Source organism: Neopsephotus bourkii, unplaced genomic scaffold (assembly GCF_033783945.1).
Source record: "Neopsephotus bourkii isolate Nb327-2 ecotype Australia unplaced genomic scaffold, CSIRO-AGI_Nbou_v1 NB_1767, whole genome shotgun sequence".
NCBI classification, from domain to species: Eukaryota; Metazoa; Chordata; class Aves; order Psittaciformes; family Psittacidae; genus Neopsephotus; species Neopsephotus bourkii.
This window is the reverse complement of record NW_026902241.1, coordinates 8,579,712-8,600,227: the sequence shown is the minus strand read 5'-3', so window position 1 is coordinate 8,600,227 and position 20,516 is coordinate 8,579,712. Positions and strand designations below refer to the sequence as shown.

The 20,516-nt window shown below is 40.6% G+C and overlaps 1 protein-coding gene across 1 annotated transcript; it reads left to right on the top strand.

Annotated features, from left to right (window-relative positions):
- The first annotated feature begins 2,531 nt into the window (after positions 1-2,531).
- MPC1 (mitochondrial pyruvate carrier 1) lies at positions 2,532-14,304 on the top strand. The gene is given in 3 exon segments (XM_061378768.1): positions 2,532-2,666; positions 10,173-10,269; positions 12,471-14,304. Coding segments are annotated over 3 exon segments (342 nt in total). The 5' UTR covers positions 2,532-2,591; the 3' UTR covers positions 12,641-14,304.
- The last annotated feature ends 6,212 nt before the right edge of the window (positions 14,305-20,516 follow it).

The following is a 20,516-nucleotide window of genomic DNA, read 5'->3' as shown; positions in this document are numbered from 1 at the left end:
GAAATGGCAGTCATTAAATAATGCAGAAACAGCCCATAACAAGTAAAGGCAGGAGTATGGTAATACTAACTCCAAATAGGTCTAAAATCAGTGTGAAAAATGGATAGAAGCACAGTTCAGACCAGGAAAAGAACAAGTGAAATATATTTCAGAAAAAAAGCTGTGTCAGGACCCAATGAAACTTGCTCTGAAGTCTACCAGGCCCTAGCAGAGGCAATTTGAGATAATCAGTGACTATCCTCTCCATGGAGATATATGGCAATTCAGCACTGGATAAAAGCAAGTGTCTGAAAAGAAGGGGTTTACAACAACCCAGCAAATTTTAAATCAAATGGACTACTTCTGAGATATATATATAAAAAAAAAAAAAAAAGAAAAAAAAAAAGAAAAAGCTAGAATAACTAAAGAATCCGTTAATGTTCACCTAGGGAACAACATATGTAAAAGTGCGCCTAGCATGGACCTGTCAAGAGCGCCTCATGTCAAATCCAATCTAATATCTCTATTGAACAGGCCAGGGGGTAAAAGGGAAGCTGTGAATGTGATAAATTAAGCTGAATTTTTTTATAGCTTTTGACATCCTTTGAAGAAGCCTAAAAAAATAGTATGGAAATGAAACCACTATATATACACACAGAACTGCAGCAAATACAAACTTCAAATCCTTGCCAGCTGCTTCTGTTGTGTAACTGGTAAAGCCTGTCATGTGGGACTGGTTTCTCCTGGGCACGTTTCTAGTTAATGGTTTTTCCGTTAACTACTTCAAAAACAAAATGAGATTCTCCCAGAGTTAGGGAATGGTATTACCAGTGTGCTGCTGGTAAGGCTTTGACTGGGACATGGTGACCCTTGTTCAGGCTATGCCTTAAGAAAGGTGTAAACAAAAACAGAGTAAGCAAAAGGTTAAAAGACTTAAAAGGCACAGTCTAAGAGAATAATCTGAAGGAACTTGTTTACTCCAGGAAGAACGACTAAAGAACACCACATTCCAATGCAGACAGGTATTGGGGGTTTTCCATACAGAGTTAAGAAAAAAATAATTTTCAGTCAAGGAGAGTAAAGCTACATTTTTAGGTAAAACTGTAGCTGTAATATTAACAACTGAGCCTGGCCATATAGGATATGTAGACTCCCACTACATGAGATTTTTGTTCAAACACAGCGAACTGATTTCCACAGACCTCTCTTCTGCCAGCACAAGTCAAATCAAAACGAATAAATGATTCTTTGAGACCCTGTTCAGATTCACATTGCTGCTTTCAAACGAGGAGTCTAAATAGTCCACAGAAATATGGTGGGCTACAATTTGGCTTTTCATAATGCAGGGGAATGGCTTTTTGTAACCAAAGGGGTTAAAACTCTTCCTCCCACACACAGCAAAGCCAGGGGTGGTGGTGGTGAAGTATCGCATCATATGCTAAAATTCAGAAAGAGAGGACACGCAGTGCTTTTCCTCACACCTACTGCTCTCCAAGGAAGCAGTCGGGGGGGAAAGGGTGCAGATCTCTTACTTAATTTTCTTTTCCTTTCTTCTCCCGCTCTCAGCGACATCCTGCAGGGAGCAGGAGGGCAGCAGAAGGAAATAAGCAACCATGCATGGCCTCCAGGGCTTCTTGCAGAACATGGGCATGCCCCAGGCTGCACTTTCAGCCCAGTTCTAGACTGTAAAAACTGCAAGTCTTTGGAAAGCAGAGGTAAACATCCATTTTCACTATCTCTAGTGCAATGAGCAAAGATAAAAGATGTAATTCACACACAGGTGTTTATATGGCCCAAACTTTATGGAGACAGCATTAGCAGGGTTAGAGTTTATCTCCCCTTCTAAATAAGTAACCTCTGCTCAGGTACAAAATAGAAAGTGCTGGTGAGAGGCGGGATCTTAAAGCATTTCAGGTCCAGAGGGAAAGGCTGAACTGTTGCACTGCTCTGTCACAACCCGGTATTCCCAGCTCCAAACACTGCAAGTCCATCAACTGGACTCTTAAAAAAACACACCAAAACAAAAACATAGGACTATCTTAAATAATGAAAAGAAAATCACTGAAGCAGTCACAGGCCCTCCTGACACCCGCACACCCAAACAGCCCTCTCACACCACTGACACCCCACCACCGCCAGCCCTATAGCAGCAACACGCCTGACACTCAGAGAGGCGGGGCAAGACAATGCTGGGGGGCGGGATGCGCCCCTCATCAGCCAATGGGAAGCCACCAGCTGCTTCCGGGTAGCCAATAGGAACTTGGAATGCCGTCGTGCGGCTCTGCCCTACGGGCTGCAGAGGAATGCTGACAGTTCAACCACCGGCGACCCTCCTCTTCGCGGTTTGCGACAATTTCTCCCCCTCCTCCCTCCACGTTGCTTTACGGCCTTTCCCCCTCCCCACGGTCACCTTCTCTGTTTCGGAGGCCGGGAGGAGGGAGGCGGGGCCGCTGCGGCCAATAGGTGCCAAGAGCGCCATGGTGACGTAGGGGGCGGTGGTGAGGGCGCTGCCGTAAAGCGGGCGCCGGCTCGGTGGGGTGAAGGAGTTGTCACTGGTGCCGGTAGTGGTGGGAGGCGCGCGGGCTGGGCGCTACCTGCTGCTGAGGGTCGCCATGGCGGGGGCGCTGGGCCGCAAGGCCGTGGACTACCTGCGCAGCAAGGAGTTCAGGGACTACCTCATGAGGTGAGTGGAGCGCGGCTCGGGGGTCGTTGCCGGCTGCCGCGCCCGCCTCTGCCTCGGGTGGCTTCACTCCTATTTTGCCTGGGCGGGCAGTGGCGACCGGCGTCTCTTCCCTAAGCTCTTCTACCCGTTGTCTTGGGGCACCCGAGATGGTGGCTGCGGCCGGGCGGTGTCGCTTGACCTCTACCAAGCTCGCCCTCGGCGGTAGTTGCGCGGGGCAGGAGGGAGCGCGGGAGGGCGAAGCCGGCCCGGACGTGCTGGTGTGGATGGCGGAGGGCAGCGAGGCGCCCCGTGCCTTGCGGAGGCTGTCGGGGCTGTCAGCCGCCCGCCCCACCGCGCGGAAACCGGGCTTGACCTTGAAGCGACGCGGCACGGTTTGAATCTGCGGCAGCTGTACTTCAGTGTGACCTTTCCTCTGTCGGCTGTGGGACCAGCCCGGAGCGGTGCCCTGTCTCCGGGGCAGGTGGCAGCAGGCGCAGGAGCCGGGGATACGGGCCCTCCGGCCGCTGCCTGCAATCAGGGCAAAAGCAGCTTTGCTCTTATTGTGTGCAGAAGCGAGTTTAACAGATGCGGTCCTGAGACCGCATATTTAAGTGTCTATGTGTAAATATGTACGTTTTCCAGAGGCTTGTTAAAGCCCCGATTTCATGGGCACGTGGCTTTAGTCACTTCTCAAACAGCTCAGTACTTTTTTTGTCAAGCTCCAGCTTGTGTGCTCTGGTGAGAGGAATGGCATCGCGAAGTGAAATCACAGGAATCTCCTAAAGATGCACTTGCAGCGTGTTTGCTTAAATCTGGTGGAAATGCTTATGGAGTGGTCTCGAATAGAGATTCTTTGGCTGACAAGCAGCTTGACAAAGAAAACAAATAAAAATGGGCCCTTCTAATACAGGTGGTTGAGCAACCTTTCAGTATAGGTGTTGCTTGCTGTTCTACCTACATGTATTTCAACTGATGTTTGATATTGAGCAAGTATGTAGGCAGGCATCTGTTTATCTGAGAAACAGTCTTGGTGAAAGTAGCAGATGGTGTAAGCCTGCATGGAAGAGGGATTATAATATAACAGTTTAGGAAACAAAAGGGTTTGTTTGGCACTTGCAAAATCAAGTTCCATCGAGACAGTGGGGCAAAAAGATGAGTTATGAGAAGGAAGAGAACATCCCTGAAGCAAAACAAAAGAAGGTTAAATCAGGCTTCTGTGTGGATTCCTTCTGAAAGTCTTCATGATATTATGTAAGCTTTATAGGTGCGCTTTGATGTTAACATTTAGTTCACTGAATAGAATTCAAGTAAAGTAGATAAATAGCTAGCAAAGCAGCAGTATGCTTCATACCTAAGAAAACAAACAAACAAAAATCCAGAGAAGATAATGGCAGCTTCTGAACACCACCACAGTTACTTGCTGGAAATATGTATGTTCTTGATGAAGACTGAAAAGGTAGACAAAATAAACCTTTTCAGGATATTTCATCCTATTTCTAGTCTTGAAATAAGCTATAAGACTGTATTGCAAAAAAGGATAAGTCTCTGGTATTCTAGTGTTGCGTACAAAGATACCTGGTTAATTTGCACTTCTGAGCGTCATAAGAGCTAAAGTCAGTGGTTCTGCATGGTATGGCCTTTTACCATTGTTTCTTGCTTACTTGTTTAAGTTGTTGCCTTTATGTTGAGTTTAAAATTTAGATAACATGTAAATAAAAGACCACAGTCTGTCTTCTCTATAGAAGGAATAGAGTGTATGTACTTTGAGCTGTTATCTCGTTACATTCTTTCCTGAAGGTTTTTGCTTCCCCAGACTGTGGGATTATCCTGAAGAAAATTATAGTCTTGCTGTGCTCATTGAGTAAGAGTTTTTCCTCAGAGCTCTAAGATTATGGTATCTGCTCTAAACATCAGCATCTAATGACTGCAGTGAAGCAAGGGCTTATAAATGTGAAAGTTTTTTATGGGAAATGATGAATTGAGAGATTGCTTGTGATACCAGTATTTAACTGTAAAATCCTTGACCCCAAATAGAATAACTGAAGTTACACAAAGAGGTGGAATTGCATGTTCCATTATTATGGCTTAGGGCAATCAAAACTTGCAGACCTCTATTGAAGTAAGTAGCTTCAGTTTCAGCTTTATAACTTGAAAACATGAAAGCAAGCATAATGAATGCATGCTGCCTTTCTCAGGTGGATATATCTGGCAATAGACTTGCATTACATCAGGTTAGCTTTTGGATCATGCACAAAGAACCAAGATAAATTGCTTTTAAAACTGTCATTAATAATTAATTATTCTGTCAATTTCAAATCTGGCTTCTCCTAAGTGGTGATTAATAGGGATCTGAATGACTGTAAATCATGTAAGTACGCATTTACCCTAACTGTTGTCTTTAATGCTTTAAAGTCAACTTAGAATGTTAGCTGTAGTTAGGCTTTTGGTTCTTGTAAAATGCAGCAGTAATGTTAATGTAAAACTTGCTGATTGGCCTGTGAAAGTCTGGTAGCTCTATATATTATGATCTTGAAGTTGCATGGGTTTTTTTTCTATAGATCCTAAAAATGTCAAATGTCACTAAAGTTATATTATCTATTCCATTAATAGTATGCAACTGAATCCTCTTACTTTCTCTTCTAATGATTTAAACCAATAGCTTCTGAAAAACATCGAGTGAAGCAGCTTTCTCTTTTTTTGAAAGAGATCTATATACACCACTCTAGGCAAGTTCTGGCATTGTCTTGTGGTAGAAATGTAAAATACTTGAGTTGCGTAAGGAATACCAAGGAGTCCCAAAATCTTCCGGTAATAGAAATATAAGCATGGAGACTTAGGTCTTCTGAGGCACTTCTGAAATATCTCTTCCTGATGACTCAGCAATAATGCAAATGTAGTTATTGTTAATTTAGGTGGCTTTGAAATAGTTCCTTCCTTGTAAAGCTTGAGCACTTACATTGATGTAAACTGTCTAGGACCTTTCTTTTAACTGAAATGAACTTTAGGAGAGTTAGCATTGGTAATATAAACAGAATTAACTGATATTCTGTTTTCATTAGTAAATATTTAAACACAAGAACATTTAAAAAAAAAAAAAAAGTCCTCTACTTCCTCTACTGGTCTGTGTGAGAAACTGAAGGACACTGTTCCTGCTGTCTCAGTCTTGTATGCTCCGAGAATTGAACAATCTTTTGCAGAAGGGTAATACCATCTCCTCTTAGGGGATGGCAGTGTGGGGGAACAGAGGGGTGACACTTCATCTGTATTTGCAGGATGGCCTCTGGCCTGTTAATATCCTGATTACCAGTATGAAGAAAATACATACGTGAAATTTTTTGGAAAAAAATAAATCTTTCTCAATATAGCCATTTTGGAGTGAATTGTAGTAGCAATGTAAGGTGTTGATCAGCTGTCAGTTCCTCTTGTTATGTCCAGGGACTTATACAGAAGGCAGACGCACAGAAACTGGATGGGTAAATTCAGCAACTCTTCCCACAGTTCTGGAAATGTTAGTATGAAGTGTTCCCTTTGTCAGGGGATTCAGTGTAGTTCTTCATAACTGCTAATTTGAAATGGAGTCAGGAATAAATGAGCACACTTGTTGCAGTGTCCTTGCTATTGGTTATGGTGCATTTGTTGTAGCTGTATTGGCTGTAGAGCTTTGGGGCTGGATGCCTGCTTCTGTGATTCTATATGACCTTTATCTGCTCTCTTGAGTATAATAACTGTACCAGTCTCACGTGAATGTGAGGATGATCTTAGCCAGAGCTGCCTACTCTGTTAAAATAGCATCACTTTGATTCTATTTTAGGCTTTTACTTGACTGAAAACAACTTCCAATTTAAAAATCAAGGCTGACTTTTGTTGGCACAAACCCAAGCATGCCAGGAGACATATTTGAACTTGCTTATTTAAGTTTTTATTGGGGTGGGGGGGAAGTATGCAGTTGTTTACTTCATTTAACTATTGCTGCAGTTCAGTTAATAAGAAAACAACAAGAAAAAGTGGTTAGACTAATCAAGGACACTAAGCATCTTGTTACAAGCCACAGGCTGATTCAAAGGCAGCCAGTGTGACTGCCTGAGTTAGACCTGGCTGTTCCCTTGCCATAGCTATTTGTATAACAGTGCTCTAAGAATATGGAAATCAGTGTGAGGGAGGTGACTTAAGTGTTCTGCAGCAGTAGGCTTTCTGTTAGTAGCTGGTTTCTTGTAAGTCATGATTTAAATGGAGTCCTATCAGTATCTTTGGAAAAAGGATGCTTAAAAATTCTGAAACGTTTTAAAAAGAGTAGCAAGCAATCTTAAATATATGCTGTAGTCTAGCTTCCATGTTAGTTATTACATAACTTGGTACCTAGATGATCACTTAAATGAACCCCATACATGACTGGAGTGTAATTGCATGTTAGACCACTGAAAATATGTATATTACATCACTGAAAATATAGCTTATGTCTGGTACAGCCACGGTTGGACTAAACTTAGTAACAGATCTTTGGCAGTATTTGGTTTCACCTACTTATGTAGTACAACGGATGTATGAAGAATTCCAAGTTCTTTAAAGCTCCCACAGGAACTGTAGCTGTTTAGTTTTGTCATGACAAACCTTGTTGTGTCAAAAATGTTTGTCCTTTTAAACTAGTTGGGGTAGCATCTCAGATGCTTTGAAGACTATAGAGGATAAATGTCTTCCACAGACTATAACAGGATTTTATCTTGCTATGAAAAAGATACTAGGCAGCCAACAGTTGTCACAAAGACAGCTCTTGAGAGAAATGGAATTTTTAATACTGCTACGTTAATCAAGGTTAATGGCATCACAGTTTTCTGACTCCTACCTATCTTCAGTTTGTGATGCACTTCTCATTATGCTGATTATGAAAGAAACTAACACTTTTTTTCTTCTTTCTTCCATGTAATTTTTGAATGGAAAATGATGGCCCACTTCAACAGTACGGTAAGAAAAGGGGGGGGGACTTCTAATTTCAAATATGACTTCAGTAACTTGCAGCCTTTTTTCCTCAGCACTGTTATGATCTTGGTTGCATCTGAAAGTATACTGCAGACTTCCAGGAGTGATGCACTAGTAAGAGTTAATTTGCAAACGTTTTAATTTAAACATTAGCTCCTTCACAATGTCTCCTAAAGCAATCACTACAAAAGTAAAGGGGCTTAATTTTTTCCATACCCTTTGATACAGAGATCAGGTGGAGCTATAGCCATTCTTCTGCATAGCGACAATACTGGTTCATAACCAAACTACCTGGTTTATTTTTTAACCAGCTTTATGTTACCATTTATTGCCTGACATAATAACTCTCACTTTGGACTCTTTTCTTCAGTCTTTTAGTTTGCTTCTGAAACTGGGAGTGGGTGGTTTTCTTTTTTATGTGTGTTATACTGTGAATTATAATGTTATGGAGGACTGGCTCATCTGTGTAGACCAGAGGCAAACTGTATAGGTGTAGTTTAATTCTTGTGTTGAAACTTCAAAGGCTGGCTGCCTGGAGGCACTTAAAACTGGATAACCATCTCAAGTGAGCAGGTTCTAAGTCTACCTCCCTGGTCAGCAGAGGAGAGTTACTGCTGCAGTGCTCCTGGGATATAAACTGATGATTCTTCAGCTTGTGCAGCCTGAGCCTGAAGTGATCCATAGTCTATGATGTGTTATTTGTCTGTTCTAATAGCAGTTGAATTAAGTAAGAAAAAGTCATCACTAGGACTTCCAGATCTGTTTCATAGATTCAAAAAGTCAAGCTTAGAGCTGTAAAGACTTATTCTTCTGAAACTACAGTTCTTTAAATAAGACTCCTGGAATGACTAAAAACCTCAATGAGTACATGAACTGCCTTACCAGTTCTCGTTTCCAGTCTGCTATAGTGTGGTAATGCTTACACAAGTTGTCTTGCTGTCTTACTGTATAAATAATTATAGTTATGACTAGATGTTTGTTTCTGGTTCTCTTGCTGTACTTTATTTAAATAGCTACATTAAAGCCTCTAAACTTATTTAAACAATATGTTGTGTGCTCATGACTGTTTTCTATGAATGTTTTTGTTGCAACACCTTGTGTGTAAGTGGTGTTACTTTTTTTTTTTACATTATTTAATTATAGCTGTACAGTCTAAATGCAGTGTAGCCATGCAACTTCTCAGTTATTCCATGGTACCTCTCACATACTTGAGAGGCTTTAACCATTAGATGTCAATTTTCCTATCAGTAGGAATATAGTAAACAAATGCGTTTATTGTATCTTTTGACATACTCTTATTATAAACCTAGGTTTGGATCAGTGTCAGTTCTGTAGACATTTGCAGAAATATGACATTGTTTTGCATATTGCACTTAAACTTTCAAAATGACGTGTACCACTCAACTCACTTTTTCTATGCTTTTTTTCTTTTTAGTTCAGTTTCTTGTATTGCAGCCCAAATCTGCAGGAAGCAGGCATGGCTTTTAATACTACTGTAGTGTTGACAAGCTAGTATCCAGACTGGTTAGAGTATTTTGAATGAAAATTGCAAGAAACTTAAATGTTGTCTAACAATTCAAAATTGTTGCGGTATCTTCAGTGTTCCATTTTAGAGGAAGTATCAAAAGAATGGATAAAGTTGGAATCTACAGAGCTTTTTCTTGCAAGGTGCTTCTCTTTTTCCATATCTGGACAAGTTACTTTTGCACATCCATAGTTTCCCATTAGGAGAAGCTGATTCAAGTACTGCATGCATATTCTGTGGAAGGAATGCTACTGAAGGCTTTTTAACTTGTAGCAATAGGAGATATTTGACTCAGGAGACTATTCTTCTCAGTCTTTCAGACAATACCCATCAAATTGAGCTCTCATCAGTTTTTTTTAATTGATTCTTTCTGCTTCTTGTCTCTGTTTTTCTGTGTACATACCTGTAGCCAACTGCTCTAATCTTAGATCTGTCTAATCACTGAGCTTTAGGTAGCCATCAGGTTGTTTTGGCAATTGCAGATGAAGTTTTAGGTAACAGCTTGGTTTGGTTGCATGGCCCTGCTCTTTCAAGAGGTGTTGTAAGCACTTGGAAGAAGCTGCTTGATGAGCATTTCTTCATCCTAGGCATAACGTGAAAACAGTTCCAGTTCTTCAATTCAGCAAGTCCTTGTGTTTTCATTACATTTTTGAGGAGCCTTATTTGAAAGAGATGAATACTAATTCTCTGCATGGAAGTGAGCTGTAAATCATTGTTATATGATTATACTGATCAGACTGCTCAGTGATGGCTGAGGTATAATTACACAAAACTGCATTTCAGTAGTTCCTCTCCAGTCTGCAAGAAGATTCAGAGTGGGTTCCTGTTCCTTCCACCCTGAAGGCTAGATCCTGCTGAAAGAAGGGTTTTTTTTAGTTTTTCTCCCTTATGTCGAAAGTAGTCTGTATCTTTACATGGAATTTTACCATTAACCCTGTCCTCTGAAGCTTTGTGTGGCTAAGGAGATCTATAAGAATACCATAGGAGGTCTGTGTTTCTGTATAACTTTATTTTCATTTTCTGTCTTTGCAGCACTTTTGGGGGCCAGTTGCCAACTGGGGACTTCCTATTGCTGCTATTAATGATATGAAGAAGTCGCCAGAAATCGTTAGTGGCCGAATGACATTTGGTAAGACCCAAGATAAACTAATTGTTAATAAACAGACTACAGCACACACATTTTCCTTTCAGGTTTCTTTCAGGCAACTAATAATTTGTCAAGTGGTGCATTACTAGTTGCCTGCAAACTTGTGATTAAAGCAGATACAGATATCAAATATCTTGTTATCGGACTTCAGAGGCCACTTGAAAACTGAGGCACTGGAAAGTTGTAGAGTGGTGGGTTTTGGGTTTTTTTTTTCCAAAAAGCTGTCCCGTAATTTGGTCTTGAATCTCGGCAGTTTTGATCACCAGACTTGCTCCTAAAGAACAATTCTTTTAGTGTCTTATACTGCTATGCACACTAGTTCAGAATGTACTTGTTTCCCTAACTTTATTCTTTGTATGAAGAACAATGATGTTTTATGGTTAGTGTGAGACTTAAATACCAATACTGACAAAGTGAAGAAATGGCAATGGTTGATCTTCAAAGTGCAAAAAGCAGTTAAGGGAGAGGAACTCCTTGCAAAGCAGTTGCCTGTGAGAGGCTAGTGTCATTCTTAATGGAATAGTGAGAAGTATTTTTTCCACCTTTTCTGGACTATGTGTAGCTTTTTGCGTATATCTCTGTCCCTACATTCAAATTCTTCTGTAGTATCATAAATCTGGTAGCTTTAATTTAGTAGCTTAATTTTTGGTTACTTTCTTCCTTAACTCAGTTAATAATTGTGATTAATTCTTCTTTTCCCAAGCAAATAGCTTTGGGTTATGCAAATTTACACTAGGTTCTGCTTACTGCTTACAGTAATTCAGTGTCCTAATCAGCTTCTTCAGTATGGAAGACCGCTTAGAATAGTCTCTGGCATAGTGAAACTGTTTTGCAAATAGTGTTTTGGTGGCAGCTACCCAGTTCAGCCAAGTTGAGACATGCTTAATTTTTATATATATACATAGGGTGGTGTGTGTACAAATGTTTTTCTCCCATCTTTTAGGTTCTGTACTTTAAAAGAGACCATTTTCCTTGGACAGTTAATTTCACTTTTTTTTTTTTTTTCTTTAAGCCTGCCAGAACTTTGCAAAGCTACTGACATCTTTGGTTGTAATTTCCTGTATTTAAATGCAATTATGACAGAGTAGATTAAAATTGCTTCTTACATTACTGGAAAGCAGATAACAAAGCTTTATGCTTCTCAGTGTTCATGATTTCTTGGGGATAGAAACTGCCTTCTCTTAAAAGTCCATTTTAAAATGTTCCCAGCAAGAACTGTATCTAAGTAATTAGTATTTTAAAAATACTCTGTCCTAGAAGTTGTCAGAATAATTGTATAAAACAGGCCATGTCTCATTGGGATTAACTCTTCTCTGCCTGAGATAGTTTAGGTAGTCTTGTGGTTTAACCCCAGCTGGCAACTAAGTACTGCACAGCTGCTTGCTCACTTCTTCCCTTCCCCCAGCTCCCTCTGTGGGATAGGGAGGAGAATTGGAAGAAGGCAAAACCTGTGTGTTGAGATAATAACAGTTTAATAACTGAAAGTAAAGCATAATAATAAAAATAATAGGAAAAAGAGAAGGGAGTAAGATTCAAGAAACAAGTGATACACAGTACAGTTGCTAACCACCCACTGACCAATGCTCAGTATGTTCCCAAGCAGTGATTGGCTGCTCCTGGCCATCTCCCACCTCCCCCCTCAGTTTATATAATGGGCGTGATGTACCTGTTCAGGTAGTTTGGATCAGTTGTCCTGTTTCTGCTCCCTCCTGGCTTCTTGTGCCGCTCCTCACTGGCAGAGCATGAGAGACTGAAAAGTCCTTAATCAGGGAAGGTACTATTTAATAACAACTAAAACATTGGTGTATAATCAACATTATTCTCCTACAAAAGCCAAACCACAGCACTGTACCAGTTACTAGGAAGAATGTTAACTCTATCCCAGCTGAAGCCAGAACAGGTAACCAACTAAAGACTCAGTTGTATCACAGGAAAGCATATGAGGGAACAGTTTTTTTGTGGAAAGCTATAGCCCTGTAGATATTTTTGTGTTGCAGAAATGAGTACTGGTGTATATTTTCCTTCATTGGGTCATTAATGTGGACATGTTTGTAGGACTGTTGGGAAACTTAAAAGAAGTGGGAAGCATTGTAACTGTCATTACATTCCACTAGTATGAAAATTATGTCTCAACAAAATGCAGGTATTAAAAATCTACTAATGATATCTACCATGTTTTGCAGCACTCTGTTTTTACTCTTTGGCTTTCATGAGATTTGCCTACAAAGTGCAGCCAAGGAACTGGCTTCTTTTTGCATGCCACTTCACTAATGAAATTGCACAACTTATTCAAGGAGGACGACTGATCAAATACAGGCAAGTTACATATCAAAAAATGGAAGTCATAAACTGATGGCTCTTGGAATACTCTGTTAGTAGATTTCTAACTGTAGTGGAAACCCTTGCATGGCTTCTGAACTTGTGTAACATCATTACCTTTTGAAAACCCATTAACAAGCTTGTTGTCAGTAGGCTAATTATGACTTGTTGCCTTGCACTCCCTTTGACACTTCCGAGGGATACACAGAAAAGACTGAAAACCCTTATGTTCATGGATGTAGATAGGTCTTATGCAGCTGCTGGCTACTCTGGGGTTTGTTTCATGTATTATGTTGATTAGTCTGCATGTGTCAGTCTCAGTAACTAATTTTTGAGATGGAAACATTGGAAGGGGTTGTATATCTGAAACAGAAATTAAGGAAAACCTCTCTAAGCTGACCCTTCTATATGTCAGGTAGATACAACTGAGTGTGACTGAGGACTAGCCTGCAAGCAGTCTCACACCCTCATTGGGTAGCAAGTAGTGCAGACACTGCCCTAGGCAGTGATCATGAGTCAGGATTCTGGCTCTTTTTACTTTGGATCCAAGAAATTGATGGGGAGTAATGGGATGATGAAGCCTCCTGAACTATAAATTAAAAAGTGAGCAAAACTGCAAATGAACATGCTTTTCCATAAGTAACTGGCCAAATGTCTTTCATTACTGAAGTTCTGTTTTAAGTCCAGACTCTTTATAGCAATTCTAGTTAAATAATCACTCCTGTAAAACTTTATCTTCTCTTGGCAGATTTGAGAAAAAGAACTAAATATCTAAGTTGAAGTAAGCCATGGAATATGCTTATCCTGAATTACAACCAAGGAAGACTTGCCATCTACAGTTCCTGTGACAGTTACAATGGGGTTGAAACAAACACCTATTATGAATGACCCCATCAAGAATCCTACTGATTTTTTTTATCTTGCCTTTTTGAGAATAATATTCAGCAATGTAAACCATTGCATTTGAAGTTTTGCTGCCTTACAGGTCCTTAATAACTACCCTTTGAATAAAAAGTTAGACATCTGAATAACAAGCAATATTTGAAAATCAACTTTTTTCTAACAGTCTACAAAAGCGGTGTATGATGGCTTAGTAACTGTAGGTGGTATCATGGTATTAAGATTCTTAAAAGCCATTTAACTTGGGTGCATTCATTCCTGTCTCTTTTTTTTTTTTTTTTTTTAACTTAAGCAGTGGCTTGCTAATCTACAAGAACAAATGTGTAGTTAGGCAGCCTGGAAGTGACCGGCTATCCTTCTTCCCTTACTGCATGCCTTGTCTCAGTAAAGAGACTTCATTAATACCCGTTTTTAAGTCACACATTATTTTAAGAGGACTTGGAAGAGCAAAAGCATAGCACTGAATGAATGAAAGCAACAAGGTCTGGTACTGTTCTTTAAGAAGTTCTAAGTAGATTTTATTTTTTCCTACTATTTGAGTTGCTCTAGATGTATGTAATCCTTACACAGACAAAAACTTAATTTGTTTGGAGTCTAAGATCTGAAAGACACAAGGTGCCTTTCAGTAGTTTTTTATGTCATTGGGAGAGTGGCTTCCCTGCATGACCTGCCTGAAAATTACATTGCTGTAAAGATATAGATAACAAAGAATGTACGTGATGGATTTTATTTCAGTTCAGTGTTTTTGAACAATAAACATGTTCCAAATGGCAATAAATTCTTTCAACATTTTGAAAAGCTTTGTCATATTGTGATACTAGATCCTGAACTGAATTTTCAGTATGGGGTATCAGTTAATTACTGTAACAGCATTAAGCATAAACAGGCTGGAAAAGTAAGTTATTATCCTTTGTATATACTATGTTTAGGCAAGTGTCCTCTGGATCTTAACACCTATCACTTCTCTGCCACCCCCAAAAAAAGAGTGTGGGTACCTGACTGAGTATTCTTGCTGTGATAGTCAAGGTTGAATTCAGGGCTCTCATTGTGCTGAGTAAGTATTGCATATTGTCTGCTAGAAATAAGGTGGTCAATTAAAAGATTTGCTTTAATTGTAGACTGGTATTGTGATCCAAATTGCACAGTGGCTTAATTTTGTAATGGGCATACATGAGGCTTATAGTGCATGCTCTGCTGTATAGGTAAAACTTAATACTGACTGCTACTTGTTGCTTTAGAAAAGTTGGTGCACTGAGCTGTTCTTTCAATACTGCTGTCGTGTGACAGAAGTAGTCATCTTCTTTCCATCCCCATCTCACGGAATAGAAGTGTTAGACTTGTGTATAAATGAGTGAGATGCAAGCAGATAAGGATAACCGATTATCTTGCCACCTTGTTCTCTTATTTCTGGAGAAAAAAAAAAAACCTCTAGGAGTGTTAAACTTCAAAGGTATGAAATGTGGTGGTTTTGTCTGTTCTTGGGTAAAGTTTGTAATACATGTAATACTCTAACCCTACATGGTGCTCTTATCTCTGTTCATTAGCTGTTGACTGTCTTAACTTCCCCACCTAAGGAATACTGTTTACAGGACTTTATTTCCTTATTTTCCTGGTAGTTCCCTGCACAATAGTTTCTTATGTATTTCTTTCTACTTTTTTCTTCCATACCTTTCTATCCATTCACCATGACAAGGCTCAAGTTCTTTCATACTGGGTAAGTACAAAAGTGAATTGCAGGTGGAAAGTGGACTCTAACTTGCTTTGAGATTTTAAACCTGTGATTCTTCCTGTGATCCATACAGGCTTCTACAAAAAAAAAGGGAATGGGTGGAACAAAGCATCCTTCATGGGACTTCAAGGGACAAAGCCCTAGCCTGGGATGGAGAACTCAGGCCTGGGGATGGGTGTCTCACAGCCCATCAGGTTGTACAATAACAGAAATGTTTCTATGTGCCCACGAGCTGGAAGCTTGCTGATTTGAGTCAAATGTGGAGGTCATTTGGTAGCGCTGTAATAAATAGACAGAAAGCGATAATTGTAATTGTGGGGTCAGAAGAGTTAACACAAGGCTTCTTTAATGAGTGTAACAACAGCTGCCTATAGTGAATTTTGTTCAACTTCACAGAATCACAGAATCCCAAGGGTTGGAAGGGACCTCAAGAGATCATCTGGTCCAAAGCCCCTGCAAGAGCAGGGTAACCTAGAGTACATCACACAGGAAGTTGTCCAGGCGGGCCTTGAATATCTCCAGTGTGGGAGTCTCCCCTGGACTTCCCACAATTCTTATGCTATATAATCATTTAAGCCATGCTGCCATGTATGGTGTGTGTATATATATATTTTTGAATTTTGTCTCTATAACTTGTGTGAACAAGTGAGCTTTCTCTACTCTAAAACCAGCAGAAAACACTCAGCCACAGTACTGCACATACAGCCTGACAGTTCTCAGAGAAAATGCATTCTTAGTAAAACATAGTTCTCCACTAGCATCGTGAGTTATCTTTTGTTCTCCCTACAAAGCACAATGATGCTATCTGAGCAAGGACGCCAATACAGAGAACTGGAGGGGGGAAGGGACAGAAAAAGTCTCAATATGTTTACAGATTGAGAGAAGGCTGCAAGAAAGAAAGAGTCCTTTGCTCCCTGGGACCAAGACAGATTTTGATATAGAAGTGTTTATAAAATACAGTATCAGATTAGAACAGAGCAATTTTCTCAACTACTCCAGTGCCTTCCCTGAGCTAAAATGACAGGCTACCAACAATATAAAATGGTAACAGGAAAGACTTATAAGCACAGTCACCGGCTGTGTTAGCTTTTCAGCCTGTATATCACTGGGTATTTTGATCCCGTCTGCAATTGGGCAACAATGCTATCTAATGTAGTATGTCTACGGCTGTGCTTATATAAAGCTGGAGTATTTCTGCTGTTAACTTATTCAGACACTAAAATGTTTATTCTGATTAAATATGATTGCTGCAAGCTTCACTATTTATAAAGTGGAAAAACAAGCATTCTGGTGTTCTAAAATGAGGTCATTGCTTTATTAAATGAATTGTGAGAAATCTTTCCCTACTGGATACCTTTCTGCCTTAGCTGATATAATAGCTGCCAGTGCATTGTGTTTAGTCACTGTGTTAACCACTTAAAAATAACCAATGTCTATAGAATCAACCCTAACTACAAGGCAAAAATACTGGCTTCCTGGATAACCTGCTCTGTGTGTTATCACTGAAGTCTTGCTCCTTCAAGATCATTGCCTCTCTCTATCACATGGTTTAACCCTGATCGTGATACTGCACTCTTCCTACTTTTTCCTTCTCTTCCTCCTCCCTCTCTTGGTACCTTTCTTTAACAGGAGGTTTCAAGTAGCTATGGCAACAACCCTGAGAATTTTCAGCTTACTAATTTCATCTGAAATCTGGGTCACTTCTTTCTCATTAAGTGAAACTGTTCTATGGAGATAACTGACCCAAACTCAGCCCTTGCTGCAAGAGAAAGCAGCACCAATTATGGCAGCACTTCCAAGCACTTATGTGCTATATTGGTCCACTGTATAGAAAAATGTAAATGTACAAAGCAGGTCACTTGTAATTGTGAAATTATTTTGTAATATTGGACACATTTAACCCATAACTTACTAAGGGAGAACTATGTTGTAATTTGCTTTAATGGGTGTGGATTTATAGGTTGGTTGGAATAGTTGTGCATCATGCTTGTTGTCCTAGAATATGTATTAACTGAAAGGATGCCTTTTCAGAGTGGTATTGAGTGATTTAAATGATACTGGTAGCCTTTCTCTCACTCTTTGTAGAGGACATGTGGGGTTGTGAAATCTTAAAGCTGTTTCCTGGCATGACAGGTATTAATCTCTCATCTGTCACTCTGTAGTCTGCCAGGATCTGAGATCCCAGTTTAAACACAGAAACATCTCCAGATTTTAGTGTGTAGCAATGCCAAGGGAATAGTGGGATTGTCTCAAACATTCCTTTCTTACATACTGATACACACTATATCTCCTTGCCCCTGGGATCACTTAAAATCCTAAGACAACTACTGTATTTGTTCATGGGGAAGCCATGTGAAGCAACAATGACAACGTATTTATGTACACAGTTGATGTTGGTCACCTGGAAGCAAATTACAAAGCCACTAGTGTGATTTGTAACCACTCTAATACTTTGTGTTTCTTATACTGTAAAATGGTAAACATCCGCATCAGCTCTTAGATGGATTATTGTTAAGAACACAAAGGGATTCAGTGATTTGGCAACGTATGTAATAGTGTTAACCAAGCCTCTGCTACCTGATCTGAGTGTATGATGCCACAGAGAGGTGAGCTCACAAAGCTGTTACTTACTTTTACATGTTTTATTAGCCACAATGAGCCACTAAAGGCTATTATCACCTTTCCTTCCAAAGCTCTGCAGTAGCTCATAATGTTACTGTGAACCACAAACACACCTAGTTACCAGGTGTCTGCCAAGCACTCCAAGAAACAGCTCTTACTTCTGTAGTTGGTTTTTGTATGCCTCATCTCCCTACATCAGAGATCTATGAGTGAGATCACTTTGTCACTAAAGAAGCAATGATTGTATCTGGAACAGTTTGAGTCACATCACTCTGGGTGATGAGCATGAAATGTCAGACAAATTAGAAGTGATGTTTCCTGAACTGAGGAATAAGAAAGGAGCTTCTTTTTCCAGCTTTTTGCTTCCTTGCTGTCTGTTTTGGGATTACCACTACCTGTCACTGTCAGAGATGCTGGCTTGTTGGGGGATGTTCGTAATTGAATGTTCAGGAGCATGGTCTCTTTTCAAGAGACACAAGGAGCATTCATTCCCACTGGTAAGCTGCTTTCCTTTCAGTGGGCTGTAGAGCTGCTTCTTTGTTTGATGTGAGATGTTTGCACCAAGCAGAATGGGCAAGTCCCTGAAGCAGCTCTATATTTTCTGTTTACCATGCTTCTAGTGGGTCTCTGTGAGAGATTCTTTACTTGGCATTCCTTGTAACCCTTTGGCTCAGCAATATTCATTCAAATATCCAGTTTCCAAAGGCCATCTGTGTTGCCTGTTTTTCATGGCAAAGTACTGACTTCCGTGTGGTATTTCATGATTGATAGTGCAGAGAATTAAGAATTGGTGTTGAAGAGAGAAACTAGGAAAAATAGATTTGGGGTGATTATGCCAACCTTTTGCTCAGTAAAATAGGAAAGCAAATAAAACCCTTTGCCTCCTTCAGGAATGGTGCAGCCCAGGTAGCAGCCAGCTGGAAGGAGGGGGCAGTGGCAGGATGGAAGCTGGCCTCTCACACTGCTCAGGGCTCAAGCAGCCCAGGTTTTACTGCTTTTCTCTGCTTCATAGCAGCAAGGTGGTGGGCTTGTTCACACAGAAAGAAAAGCACAGCTTCAGCTTGCAATCTGACATGTGCTTACGTGCCTGTCCTTCGTGTATGAGCAAAAAGCAGTAATCCAAGGCAGAGCTAAGCACTCCTGCATGAAGTCATGCAGACAGAAGTGTAGATCCAGGTTTAAATTGTCTGTACCCCTCTATTAAAAATTGGGAGGAAAAGAAACAAGAATAACTTTTTTTTTCTCATTTTTACATTTTGCTGTCAGATCCACTGTGAAATTGAGTATGTTTGCTAAAAATCACTGGCAATACTTCAATGCCATCATTTCTGTAGGCTATTCCCAGGCATTTTGGACCTAATATCTCGTCTTTCCATTGCTTACAGCAGCAGTCCTATCATGCTCACTATGCATAGGTTTCTGTAAAAGTAAACAGAAATTATACATAAAGGCTAGTTTCAACTAGAGGTGATGGTGAAGTTCATCACCCTGATTCATCAGGCTGAAACTTAGGTGTCTGGTTTGACCTTGTCATCCATACTTCCTCTGCAGTCACTGGAGACCAGAAGCCAGTCTCTCACTAAAATAACCGTCTTAGATGAGAAGAACTGTCCCCTGATTGTGTGACTCTTGCTTTGGACCATAGCAATCCAGAAAATTGCTCTGAATTTTAGGCTTAATTTTTTGACTGCATCTAGTTATATCTAATGAAAGAAATTTAAAGCCCTGAAGAAGGTGCACCACTGCCCTGAAAAATCACAGATGGCATTTTGATCAGTCAACCGAGCAGTCACATGGGTTGGGGCTTTGTGGGAAGGCTATGGAGGTACAGAATGGCTTGCACAGTTCTGGTTTTAGGGGGGAGCACAAAGATTTCATCAGTGGAAAGAGGTGGGGAAGAGACTGCCATGCTCCTACACGTGTTGTCATGCCACCATTTCCAGCAGAAGCATGAGCCCACAACATTTCTGTGGAACATAAGAACTAGTAAAAGTAAACTGTGGCTAAGTTTTGCCAGCCTTCTGCCCATGCAAATAGCAGTGAAGCAATCAAAACTCTTGCCATCATGCTGCTGGGATGCAAAATACACTGGCTCCTGTCTTGAAAGGTCTTGCTGACCATGTTCAGAGGCACCTGAAGCATCAGGAGATTCTTCCTCCTCCATTCAATGCAGAACACACCAAGCTGCTATCTGGTCCCATCAGCTAATGGTAGCTCTGGTTCCTACTCCCCATATCTAAATGCCTTGTGCTTCTAGCTATTCTGCTACTGCAGAAGTAAACAGGCCATAAGGTAGAGAGATTCCTGAGGTTTGAGCTGTATGGCTGTAAGCTGCCAAGCCTTGGTGGGCCAAAGTCTTCAAAGTTTCACTTTCCCTGTTCCTCACAGGCAGAAGTCAAGATGGGGATGGGTCTGTCCTAGTGTTTTGGGGGTTGTGAGTGGATGGGGGAAAGCAGCTGCTTGGAACAGCAGCTCACATCAACCAGTTTCCTTCAGAGACACCACCAAATGATGCTCCCATGTTGACACCTTTGGTCCGGTGCAGAAGAGGAGGCCAACAAGGACCTCTGTTCACCACCTCCTGCCCCTGTCAGCGGCAAAGCACCCAAGGCATTCAAGCCAAGCAGGTGGCAGCAAGCTCATGACCACATGCCATGAC